Source organism: Crocodylus porosus, unplaced genomic scaffold, assembly GCF_001723895.1.
Source record: "Crocodylus porosus isolate Cpor-Errol unplaced genomic scaffold, CroPor_comp1, whole genome shotgun sequence".
In the NCBI taxonomy this organism is placed as follows: Eukaryota; Metazoa; Chordata; order Crocodylia; family Crocodylidae; genus Crocodylus; species Crocodylus porosus.
Genome location: NW_017728931.1, coordinates 122,058,052 through 122,071,326, shown reverse-complemented (window position 1 = coordinate 122,071,326; position 13,275 = coordinate 122,058,052). Strand labels below are relative to the sequence as shown.

At 43.9% G+C, this 13,275-nt stretch overlaps 1 protein-coding gene across 9 annotated transcripts in view; it reads right to left on the bottom strand.

The window, feature by feature from the left end:
* The window catches only part of SRPK2 (SRSF protein kinase 2), a 269,647-nt gene that overhangs the window by 33,738 nt on the left and 222,634 nt on the right, over positions 1-13,275 (bottom strand). For all 9 annotated transcript variants that reach the window (XM_019543576.1, XM_019543583.1, XM_019543582.1 and 6 more), the window contains 2 exons: positions 11,457-11,703; positions 1,869-2,351 (listed from right to left, as the gene is read on the bottom strand). In XM_019543576.1, the coding sequence (XP_019399121.1) occupies positions 1,869-2,351; positions 11,457-11,703 (730 nt within the window). The remainder of the gene's footprint in view (positions 1-1,868; positions 2,352-11,456; positions 11,704-13,275) is intronic.

The window sequence follows — 13,275 nt, the reverse complement described above, 5'->3', positions numbered from 1 at the left end:
CTATTATCCCACTGTCACGATTTGGATCAGGTGATCCACAGCTCTATTTTAAAATCCAGATCTGTAATATTTAAGCATTAATTCCAATGGAAGATTTCATTGTGAAATTATCAGTCAAAAATCATTTGCCAGCTCCTCTTAATATTTGTTTCAATTTAAAAAATCAATTGGTGATCCCTACATCTCAATCTCTTTATCTTCTAACTCAAGTACAGAATATTCTCAGGAACTCACTTCTGTGCAATTCACCATTCTATGAATGCTGTGCCTGGCTCTGCTCCACACCCTCATTTGTAATCATTCATAAGTCTCCAGCTGTTCTCCTAGCTCCCATACACAGTTTCTAAACAAAGCCTGCTAAACAGTCACTAGCTACCTCTAAAAACAATTCACCAAACCAGCATTTTTTGTCTCTGCCATTCACCACTGAAAACACAGACTTTATGCTTGTTATTTCAAGCCTCTGAGGAGCACAGCTGAGCTCTCCTACTCCCTGCTAACAGTCTGATTTTCTTTGGATTGTTTTTACTTTGTACTCTTATTAGTCACTCACACACGTAGCTCCAGCCTCCAACTCAGATGCAATTCACTCAGCTGACCTCTCAGGATGTTCTTTAGTATTTTCTCTCCCCCACTCTCCTAATTTAGTTTTCTACTTCAGGATCACACTGTCTTATAGCTATTTCTCTGTGTTGCTTTACTGGTTGCTTCTTTGGTTTGGCTCCACTCTTTGTACCCACTGGCTCACAGAAAAAGCACTCCATCCAAGAACATCCATAATCCAACCCTCCAATGCTATTATGTTTCTGTTTCTTGGATCAGCACTTCTTTCCGCTTCAGTGGCAGCAAAATATTGTGGGGTCAATTCTGCTCCCTGCTCTGCTCCTTATGTATGTTTCGAGAGCTGTAAAGGCACTGCAGATGTCCAGGGAAAAGTTATACTCCTCCCCTAACCTCTTGCAGGAGATGAAGAAGGTTCATATAGAAAACCTGTTGCAGCCCCAAGCACAGGGGGAGGAGGAGCAAAGGCAAGTGAAGGAATAGCATAGCAAGGGAGATTCTAGAAGTAAAGCAAAAAGAACAACCATAGTTCTTCCCCTGCTTGCAATGTAGTGCATTGTGGTTTGGCAGGGCAATCTGTGTAATTAAATGGAGGAAAAATATTTTTCTTTCTTTTAAATGGAAGCTGCATTCTGGACTGCTGGCATCCCATCACTAAGGGAGTCTACAAACTCCCTTCTGCCCTTGTGGAAAGCACAAACCAACTTAATATCCAGAAGACTGATGAATTCAAACTGCTGGACAATCGTTTGGTCTCTTCAAAAATCAACTTGCAGCACTAAGGTTACACACAGTACTGACTCTACTAATACACACTCCAAAGAGGTACAGATTGCTAAACATACAGATACCTATGCTTATGTTCTGCTGAAAGAACACGGCACCCGTAATACACATCTACTAAGACACTTACATGGTTCCCCAACATTTTGTATCTGAGCATAGAAATGATTTAAATTATTCTTAAAGATATGTTATATGCAAAGGAGTTAAAGAAAGTTGCTTATTTTGGCTTCTGCTTTTGCTGGAATTTATAATTAAAACTAACCTAACAACTCTAGGCACCAACAGTAATAAAACACAAAATTTAAATAATCACAATTAAGATGTCACACTCACATAACACACAATGCAGTAAGCAAAAAGTCTAGTTTCAAACCATCTCACTGGCACAAAATGAAAAGTAAATTCTGAGTTTACATCTCAGAGAACAGCAGTAAGACATGCACATAAGGTTTGACCCCATTATTCCTTCCATGTTTCATTCTAAACACACAAAATATTTATACAGTAAGGCAGGAACTTACTTTTTGGCAAATCCCCAGTACTAGATGCTGAAACTGTTCTGCTCCTATCATGAGATGGGCTGCTTTCCTCTCTTTCCGTTATTGTTGATCCCTCAGAAAGGGCTGAACCACAAGCTACAGATTCTAGTGCTCCAGAGAACATTGAAAATTCAGAGAACTGCGACTCAGGAATTTTATGACGTCCATTTGGCAATTCACCATTAAACTGTTCATAGGAGCTACTATAGGAATAATCACTTTTTGCATTTGACTCATCGAGGTTATACTCCTCAGGGTTTGGGCAGTCTTCCTCTTCCTCATCTTCATCTTCAATCTGTTGTTCCAATAAGAATGGACCATTTATAATATGACCATTTGTTTTGGGGGATCCTATCCACTTAGAGTCTGTAGGGTCAGTGTTGACAAGTTCCTGTTCCACATCATCATCTTTTTCAGTATTTTCTTTCTCTGTGTCTTCTTTTTCTTCCTGATCTTCTGCTTCGCCTTAATATAATGAATATATTAGACCAAACGTCAATTTATCTTTCTAAAATTATGACATCTCATAATGTTTAACTCTTAAATACTGGACTTCTGAAATAATATGCAAAGAAACACTGCATTTTACTTGAATACACAAAGAAATTAATCTATACCTAAAGTTTTCAATGTATTTTTATTTGGAAATCCTTGTTTTAGAACTCTGGTTCTTGCCCATTTAATCTTCTTTTAAAGTTATTTCTCAGCAGAGTTAAGAAATTATTATCATCCATGATTTGCATTTTTGTAATGCCCAAAGGCTCTATTGTTCTAAAAGAGCGAGTTTCACCCCTAAAGAGTTCAAACTATACCCTGCAAGCTGTTCTGAGTGCAAGGGCAACAGGAGTCCCACTGATTTTTAAAGAGTGGGATGGGTGTACAGGTGCATGCAGAACCATTTGCAGGGGCACAGCCAAATTCTGAAACAACGAGCAAGCATAACAATCAACAAGAAAGAAAGGGTGGAGAAGGTTGTATTAAGAAAGCCAGAAAACCAGAGACCCAAATTCCAGACACCTCCTTTCCTGAGGGTGTTTGAAACTGTCTCTCACACACCAGCTCTCTCTCCAGCACTCTTTAGCCAAAGCCACTGCTCCTTGCATTTAATAGTCAGTGGATAAAATAGAGGTGGGGCAGCATCAGCAGGGATCCAGGCTAGAACTTGGGACCTCCTCTCTGCCAGTAAGCAGCCATGTCACTGAGCCACACACCATCTGATATAGGCTCGTCCTCCTCTTTGCTGCCCAGAGGCACTTGTACATATGATGTCAGGTGCTTGTAGACATGACAAAAATTGCCCTTTTGTGTGGCTTAATCATGTCCCACTTTACACGTGAGTTTTTGGTGATTTCAATTAGTTGCATCTTCATAAACTAACCCCCATCTGGATGTATTTTAGTTTGCGACGATGCAACTTGGAAAGGTGCAGCCATTAATCTGTCATGTGTACAAAGTAATTCACTGAATGACATGTGGTGAGCCCCTTTGTCTATCAGGTGTTGCAACAATTTTTGTGTAGTGAGTCCCCTTGTCCACCAAGTGCCACTACAATTTGCAGATATTTGTGTGTAGTGAATGTTTTAGGACACCCAGGGGGAGACCTGAATGCCAATGATTGGCCTGCATGAGCAATAAGCATGCCCACTTTAATAATTGCAGATGAGCTCTGTCAGCATTCATTCCCTCACCAGCTATCTCTAAACTGCTCAGCAATTCAAACCATGTCCTGCTGGCAGCCATGGTATTCACAGGGCTAAAGAACAAGCATACCCATAAGATACAAAAAGTTGCCACTGGTGCAGACGCCCACTGCTCCGTGCTTTGAGGTGTCATCGTGTGCCAGGTGAACGCCCCTGACTAGCACCAAAACTTGCAACAGTCACAGAGCCTAGGTCTTGTACGCATAGCAAAAATCCCCACACTTTGCCTGGCAACAACTATGAGGAACCCCTGCACAGCTAAAACATCCCTTTCAGCTGGCTCCAGCATAATAGTCCTCCTAATGCCATTAATTCACTTGCTGGTTTTACATAAACAAGTAGAGTTCTGTGAGCTTGATCATGAGTGTTAAGCATGCCTGCTTTATGAATAGTGGGTGAGTTGTGTCAGCACTCATTCCCTCACTGATGATGTCTAAACTCAGCAGTTCAGACCATGTCCCACTGGGAGAGGTGTCGTGACACACGGGTCAGTAGGTAGCCTGCTACCATGCCACGGCATAAACAGTACTAAAGGACATAGCAGGTCTAAAACATGTCCAGAACAAGCAGGCCCATAAGATACAAAAAGTTGCCACTGGTGCAGACCCTGCCTGGATCCAGCATGTGCTAGGTGAACACCGCTGACGAGCGCCAAAATTTGCAACAGTAGCAGAACGTGTCTGCTGTCCAAACTTTGCCCAGACACAACAGGGTGGGAGGGGGGTAAACTTCCCTTGGGTCTGTCACCTCGACTTATAAACTGAGTGCACAGCTCCCCAGGGTCCCCTTATTGATCCAAGATGTCTGACGTTCGGGAGAGAATGGAGCAGACCAGGGTCCAGTTGGACTTTCACCAACACAAACAGCCTGGTGTGGGTGCTGGGGGAACCTGAGGTTGTACGCCAGTTTGTCTGCAGCCGGTGGGCCAACTGGCACATCTACCTTGATGTTGCTTGGACAATGGGCAAGTGGGGGCACAACAGGACAGCGGTCTATTGCCATGTCAAGGCAAAGATGCTGCAGGCTGCTTTCCACAGGGGTGTCACCGAAGCACAGTGGCAGGGCACCCCACTGCGTGACATGGCCCATTACAGATACCTCCAGCCACTAATGGAGGTACTGGAGTGCTATGAATGCACAAGGACAGAGGCCTCTGGGGGCTCCACTGGAGAAGACAACAGCAGGGTCCCAGCCATGTCACCTGCCACTACCTCCACAGAGGATAGATCATGGAGCTCGACCTCCACACTCAGAATGTGAAGCCCTTTAAGTCACTTGTCACCGGAAGTGCCAGGTGTGATTGGGCTGGGTAGTGAAATCAAAGGGGGGAGAGGGGGCAGCATAGGACAATGCTTTAAAGACCCTGGGAGTTAGTGGGCAGTGCAGGGAAGTACATCGGTGGCCAAAGCAGGTAGGTACTTGTTTTTAGCCACTCAGGGCCTGCCACAACCTGTGGCCAGGCACCCCCTTCTTGGTCATTTTGGGCTGACTGCTTATCAACTTCCAACATTTGACAAGTGTCTTTTTCGAGTGCCAAGCAGCCTTAATTCACTCTTTTCCCTGCATTTTTTGAGTTTCGGCTCAACTTGCAATGCTGCAGCCAGGGACATCCAGGCTACCAAGGCAGGCTGCCACCCATGCACACACAGACAGGATCACAAACGTCCTCAGGGACTGTGAGTATTGGTTCCGTGAGATGGTGAGACAGATCTGTCTGGCTATGAGCAGATTCATGGCTGTCCAGTATGGCAGGAATCGCACTGAGTCCAGGAGGCACTCTCAGACCAAGGAGGATCAGCCAATAATGAACGGGCTCCTTCCGACGATTCTATGCCTGCCAGTCATCGACTCTGCCAGCCATGCTCTTGCCCGGAGCGGGACAGGCCAGTACAGAGCCATGCTCTACCATCCAACAGTTCACAACCAGGCTTGAAAAGTCCACTTTAGAGCCAATGTCTTCTAGTTAAAAATGATTATTGCTTAGATTGATTTTTTTTTCATGACTCATGCATTATTAAAGTAGTAAAAAGGAATTCCTCTGTAGTAATTATGCAGCATCATCTTATAAATGCTGTTCTCTGGTTTGCTTAATTACGGTTAATATATGGTTTGTAAATAAAGGGCTATTTTGCTTTGTTCGATTCTTCACTTCATGTTCCCTTTAAAAGGGGGAATATAGAAGGGTGGGGGAGGGGATTTGCTGACTTATTGTGGCAATTAGCACTTACTCAAGTGTGCCTGACTGGTTTTGAATTTGCTTTGTTCTCCATCACTACCAGTCATTTGGTTGAACTCCTGAGAAGCTGTGTGTGTTCAGAGGAAATATTATGTGCGTTGTACAGCACCCACCCAATTACGGCTCCCCGCATTAACAAAATTCTGGGCCATCCCACCACCACCAGGCCTTGTTTTGGCCACTGGGCCAAATAATAAAAGCCCAGGCTTTGAAAGCCCCTCCCCCCACAAGCTCCTCCCTTAGATGGGGCAGTTGGGGAGTGCTGAGAATGCACTGAGAGTGCTGAGAGGAAATGTTATGGGTGCAGTGGAGCACCCTTGATTACTGCTTACCACCATACCTCACAGTACGCACATTCTGGGCAAACACCCTCCTCCCCACCTCAGTCCAGAAGTGGACATGTCCTCTTTCATTAGTGCAATGCGTCTGAAACAAGCCTGGTTTTCTTTTGTTTGGCTTACCTCCCCCTCCCTACTCACTCCTCTACAGCCTTTCCTATGACAGAAGACAGACATGGATCAAATTCATTTTAATTTCACCAAAGCATTTATTTTATTGTCAGTAACTGAAGCAGAACTGAAAAAAAAGCAGAAACACAATGCCCATTCCCCAATTTTCTACAGAAGCAACAGCACTAACAACCAAAAACATATCACTTATAATAGGCTTTTCTCCCCCCCTTGTGCCCCTCTCTCATCCTCCCCTTTGTCCCTAAAGTGTAGTGGTGCTCTCCTTGGCCTCCCAGAGTAGGGGTGCCCCTTGCTCACAGGCACAATGGCTGTTGCTGAGGTTGTTCCTATGGGAGGCTGATCATGTATAGGGATCTCTGTGAGGTTCAGCTCATGGACAGGGACATGCACAATGGATGTCACCTGGGTGGTCCTGGTGGAGGGCAAATGGGGGCCAGGATCATGCGCCTAAGGAGCTCCCTCTCTAAACATGCCTTCTACTTGCTGGGTCTCCACAACATCCTGATGGCACTGTCTGGCCAGGTCAAGGAATTCCCTTGTACTGGCCACGATCTCCCAGGGAGCTGCTGCCTCTTGCTCTTCAGTCTTTCTATACACCTCCCTGCCATTCATCCGCAGACCATACTTGCAATTCTGAAGCTGCCACTAAAGTCTCCTGCATGCTTTCTCTTTACTGTCGCTGCCTGCAGCAGTGTTCACGCAGTCACTCAGCTCTGGTCTGTGCTGGTGTTCGCACTTCAGGCACATGTCCTAAAATTCCAACTGACGTGGTAGCTGGTAACAGGAATGGGAAAAATAAGAGGTGCTCATGGTCAAAGATCTAGTCGCCACTCCCTGTAGCGGATAGACTACTGGCGATCGCCAAGCAGCATCCCTGCCACTTGGTGAAGTAATGCAGCCACCCACAAAAAATGATTATGCAGGAACCCACGTCTCCCTGTCCACTAAACAGTTCATTGTACATTTCAGCAGCACAAATTCCTGCCTCTAAATGAATTAACACTTCCCCCCAAGCAACTTTAAGAGAGGGCACAGCATGTACACCCCCATGTAAGTGAAAAATTGTGCAACTGCAAGTAGTGGACATATTTGCCACTTACAAAATTAACACCCTCCCTCATGCCTCGCCACGCCTGGCCTTGGCACAAAAGTGGAGGTAGATTCACGCAAGCCCTAGTTGTCCAACCCATCTAATGCCCCTTCCCTGTAACTTACAAGTCCCCGGGTGCAGATCCTCATGCTTCTCTGGCACCGATCTTTGGGTCTCTGGAATTTCTGGTGTGTCCCACAAGTCCAGTGACAGTATCATCATGGAATCTGATGCATCCTCCTCCTCTGAGTTATGTGAGCAAGACATCGGGGAGAGTGGGGTCATGGTCAAGACAACTTTGTCTCAGCTGTCCCCATTCTTCTGCTGCTGCAAGCACTTGCCTCCCCCCCCCCCCCCGGCTTCCAACTGGTTGCCTGAAGGCTGAGCAGTGCATATTGCACTGCCTGCTACAGTGGCAGGGCAGTCTGTGGACTCTTGTGGGCTAGGTGATGCTGTGGCCTCCTGCACCTTCATCGTCCCAAAGGATAGGAGGCAAGCATTGCTTGTGTCCTTCGCAAAAATGCACGACAGCTGCTCATAGAATGGGGCTATTGTGCATCCTGCCCCCAAACAAGAATTCTGGTCCTTGGCCCAATGGAAAGCACATTTCAGGGCCTTCATCTTGCTGTGGCACTGTGCCCAGTTTTGGTTGTGGCTGTACACCTACATTTCCTGGGCAATGGTTGCAAAGACTGGCTTATTTCATAGATTTTCCAGTGGCTCCAGAACCTTTTGTTTCCACCAAATAACAATCACATCTGCCAGTTCTTCCTGGGACCAGTTGGGACCACGGTGTAGGGGTACATCTGGCTGCTACTCCAAGCCCGGCAGATATGGCTTGTTCTTCAGTGCCTCCATTGAGTATATTTTCGGGGCCAAAACAAGTCACTGAGCGAGGGGTCAATATACCTTGACCAGAGTTGTGAGATGCTTTCTGCCCCCAGCTGAGCAGAGTTATATAGACATGTGTTTGGAACTCTGTCATGCAGGTCTGAGTTTCCTCATATGCATAACTATGCAAGTGTGAGCTGTGTCTCAGTACCGGCACTCTCAGAAATCTGCTCATGTGACCTTTCCCAACAGAACACCTGTGACATTCAAAGCCTGCCCCAAATTGTCCCCCAAATCACCCACTGTCCAAAAGGATAGTTGTTAATGGCTCGCTGCCACATGCACCAAAAAGTCTTTGCCTGGCAGTTTGTGATGCAGTTTGAAGGGACTAAAGCTGTCCCTTCAAGCACGCCCCCCCCCCAAACAACACTGTCCTATCAGTCATTCAACTGTACCCCTGGGGGGGGTCTATTTGGTCTGGGGAGGGTGGGGGGAGAAATTCAGGGTTTGTCCATTCAGTCTTCTGCTCAGCACCTGCCTTTTTTCTGCTCAGCGCTTGATGGATTTCAGCAGTAATCAGCAAAAAACCTAAAATCCCAAGTTTTTAGAAGAGGGTTGCTTACAGGAAGCTGGGGTGTGTAGGAATTGAAATGTAAAGAACAGGGCTGTTAATGATAATCTTCTTATTCAACAACCCTTAATTCAGGGTTCAGCCATTTCAGTGTTCTGCTCAGCACCTGCTTTTTTTCTGCTGAGTCACGTCATTGAAAACCAGGTGTGAGGAGATTTGGGAGATTTATGACTGCAATATTACCTCATGGTTCTGGCACCTCAATGTCTGGCATAGTTCTTGATGTGCTAACGGGACCTATTCAAAAAGAGCGTCCACATCCACATTTATTCCCTGGCTTCCGCCAGGTCAGGGGTGTTTTCTCGGGTGATACTTCGTGATGGGTCTGTTCATTGTTCCACTAACTGCTATTCTTAGATGGATCATTGGGGTCTGGGGTCATTGGATGCCCCAAGTTTTTAGATGAGAGGTGGTTGCAGGAACCTAAGGTGTGTAGAAATTCAACAGCCCTACTTATTCAGTCCCCTTAGGGCAAGCAGGTGGCACTCTGAGCAAAACAGTAACTGTTGTGTCCTGCATAACAACATGGCTTTGATGAATCCTGACAGAATCTGCAAAGAGAACCAGGTGCTGTTGGATGCCCTGGAGGTATCCAACCAGAGAATGGAGGCACTTGATAATGCAGAGATACTGCTACTGAACACAATCAGGCTACGATGGACCTTCTTCAAGGGCGCCAATGCAGGGTAGCAGCTTCTCAGGCCTTGCTATACTGGTCAATGGGCCGTGAGCTGGAGTCAGAAAACCGAGAAGAAACTGGATCTCAAGGCTGACAGGGTTCTGTGGATCAACCTACAGAGCAACGATTACAAGGCGCCCTTCGCTGTCTGAAAGCATGGTGGAGGTCACCAAAATACAGGTTTGAGGTGGAGCTTGAATGGTTAGTATGTGGCTTTGAATTTGGCAGGCAAAGCATGGGGGACAGCCTGAGGAAACAGAGACATGACGAGTAGTGTCTGGGGATGGAAGGGAAACACTAAACAAAACAATGACCCCCAACAGTGCAGGGATATGAATGCAGGAATGTGGGTGTAAAAGGGGGGGTTCCAGGTGTCTTCCGGGATTGGGACCCCCGTGAGATAATCAGAAAATGTATTCTGGAGTTCCAATTAGTGCACCACAGCACTCCAATATCCGCACAAAGATATATAGAAGAAATTTATAGGGACAGATTTATACGCATACTATATGTGCTTAGAGAATTTCGAGCACCCTGATCCTAGGGGTGGTTGAGTGAAATAAAACAAACAGGCAGATTTACACATGAAATAAAGTTTACTTAACAACATAGAAATAGGAAAATAAAATATAAGATAAGAGTAAAAATAAAGATGGGAATGAAAAGTGTAAGAATAAAGTAAGAATAAAAAAATTAAAAATATTGGTATAAAAAATTCAAAACAAATTTTAAAATGTGCAAAAATATGGGTTAAGAAATAATGAAATTGATTAAATTGATTAAATGACAATTAAATGAATGAAATTGCACCACTCTGTCACCTGTACATTGCAGCAAGCTGAGAGATACGCATTACTGGTCTATAGCAGTGTTTAACGGTGTGCGGGGCCCCCTGCTGCAATTTAATACAAAGAGATTAAAGGGGTGGGTTATGTGGCGCCCCCTGCAGTAATTTACAGTGCAGGGATATGAATGCAGGGATATGTATAACCTGTGGCTAGGTTGTTAGAGCACTGTGCTAGAAGTCAGAGCCATGCAGGCTTGAAGACCATCTAGGTGAAGGTAGCCTAAAACCAAAGGGCATCTTTATACTTGTTCTGTGGGTGGGGGTGCTTTAAAAACGCTCTCGGGAGCCACTCTAATTAAAGTGCCCACAGTGTTTCGTGTATCCAATGTCCCCGCACTTTGAAATGATGGTGGGGGCACTTTAACTAAAGCTCATTCCATGAGTTTTAGTTAAAGTGTCCCCGCTGCCATTTTGAACCGCAGGAATGCTGAATACACAAGACGCTGGGCTTCTGAAGCATGCTAATCAGCACACTTCAGCAGACTCTATTAATCAAGTCTGCTCCAATGTGCTGTAATTTCAGCACATCAGGGCAGGCATCGCACAAGTCTACAGGCACCCCAAGTCTCTAACTACCTGGGTGAACACTTTTAACTACTCAGCTACTAGGGCTGAAACATAGGAGGCCCATATCCCCCATTTCTTCCAGAACTTATGCGTGTACCTGAGTTATGTGTGTACACAAAGCCATAGGGCGGGGGGGGGGGGGGGGGTGCGCCTGCGCGTGCACGCACGTGCGTTTGTACCTAGTATGTCTCCTACTCAGTCTACGTATGGAGGTTTACACTTTCAAAGCATAAAGCAAAGGCCCAAAACAGCCAGCTGCCATATAGCTAGCTAGTAAACTGTCATTTGGATGCGCAAAAGGAAACAGAATTCTGCCCCAAACCTTCATTCCTCCATTTCTCTCCCATGAAAGTGCAATGTTATCTATAGTGTAACAATCGAGTAGATGTGTTAAAGCCTATTAGTTTAGGAAATGTTGTATGTTTAATTAATAATTAAATATACCAGGCAGGGAGAACAATTACACTTCATTTCAGATTATGAAACTGTTCCAGTTTCAATAAAGTAGATATTACTAACCATCATCATTCCCAGGCTCTTCATCTGCTACCTCCTCTAAATCAGCTGTTTTTAGTTTGACCTCTGGGTGGTATTCATCTTCTTGCTCATTTGATGGTACTGCTGAGGTTACATTTTCTTCTATTTTTTTCCTTTCAGCTTCTCGCTCTAGTTCCTCTATTTCCTGCAGGCGTTTCTCTAGCAGCTCAGCTTGCCTCTTCTGTTTTTTCTTCAGTTTTTTCTTTTTGTTTTTCGATATTTTACCAACCTGCAATAAACATTATTAAAAACTCAACCAGTTTTACTTTCAAGCGTCTCATATTAAAATTCAGGTATTGTGCAATAACTATTGCAAATTCTGGAGGTAACGTACCATATTTAAGATCTGTGTTCTCCCTTTTCTTTTCAATATAAAAAGCATTTTGTGTTACACAAAGGAAAAATGCTATATAACCTCATGCAAGGAGTACTTTTCTAAATTAATAAAAAGGGAGAGTACATATAAGATGATGAGGTACAGTTCCCATGATTCATATAACCCTGCTAACAGCAACATCTTTAAATTTTAACCAACTATTGATTATGCTTTTGCACATGGAAGGTACTTGGCTAGTATAATCTACATGTGTCAGTTACTGCTCCTTTGCTAGTCCAGCTTAATAAAACATAGTTGGTAACGATCAACAAAAGTAAGATGCAATGTCAAGAAACCCAAATGGTTGACAAATGGTGAAAAAATATTTTGAAATCAATCCGCAGTGGTTTAACTATACCTCTGTGAAACTGAGAAGTTTCTTATATATTACTTGCCACAATCTAGCAGACAGTAGGAGGTGGCGATGATAAGCCCCAATTTTATACCTCATAAGCAATAAAAAATGCAGAAACAATAACAACAGAGAAAAATTTAAAACAGAGCTAACAGGATGAGGTAGTTTCACTACAGCGGATTTTTTTTTTCATTTTGGCTTCAAGTTTACGCTACTGAGTCTCCCGTAATAAATAAGTAAGGGCCTTGCTACACTTTACATATATTATGCAATTAGCTGGTTAACTGAACAATAAATTTAAAACCAGCCACACATGCAAAGAATTTATCATACAATAAAAATGACTACCTAGCTACAGAGGCAACCAGCTACAAAGTTAGTGCTTGAAAATGTGCAACAACTCTATACCTAGCTTCTATCCAGCTTTAATTTAAAGACATAGCAGAGCCTTAAGTTTTCCTCTTCTGATCATTCAGAAATACACTGTTAAATGCAGGAACAAAGAAAAAAAAATTCTGTTCTCTAGGGCTCTCATAGAATATTCGTAATTTCTAAAAGAAATTACAAGCAGAGTCAGAAACCAGTAAATGGATGATGGGCCTATTAAAAAGGCATACACAAAGGAGATAAGAATTTAGATATGCTTCATTTTGTGATATCACTAAACCGTGCTGATTGTTTGGCAGATGCTTTTAAAGTAAATTAACTGCTTTTGAAAAAAAGATACTTCTGTTTAATGTCCAAGGCCCTTACACTAAAGGGATGAAATATAGTCCATGTCCCATATTTACTCAAATATAAGATTAAGTTTTCCCTCCAATCAGCAAGAGGAAAAAAAACCCTTTGTCTTATATTCATGTACAAGAAAGCTTCATTAAATACACAGTCTATCATTAAATTGCTGAGCATATGCTCAGTGATGGGAACCTACCACAAGGCTAGGTTACTGCAGCCCACTGGAATTCTAATATTATAAAAGCCTTAATCTGTCTGTCTGTCCATAATGCTTTATTTGCATTAAGAAGTGTTTAGACAGGTGGCAGTGTGCTGCCATGATGGCGGCGATACAG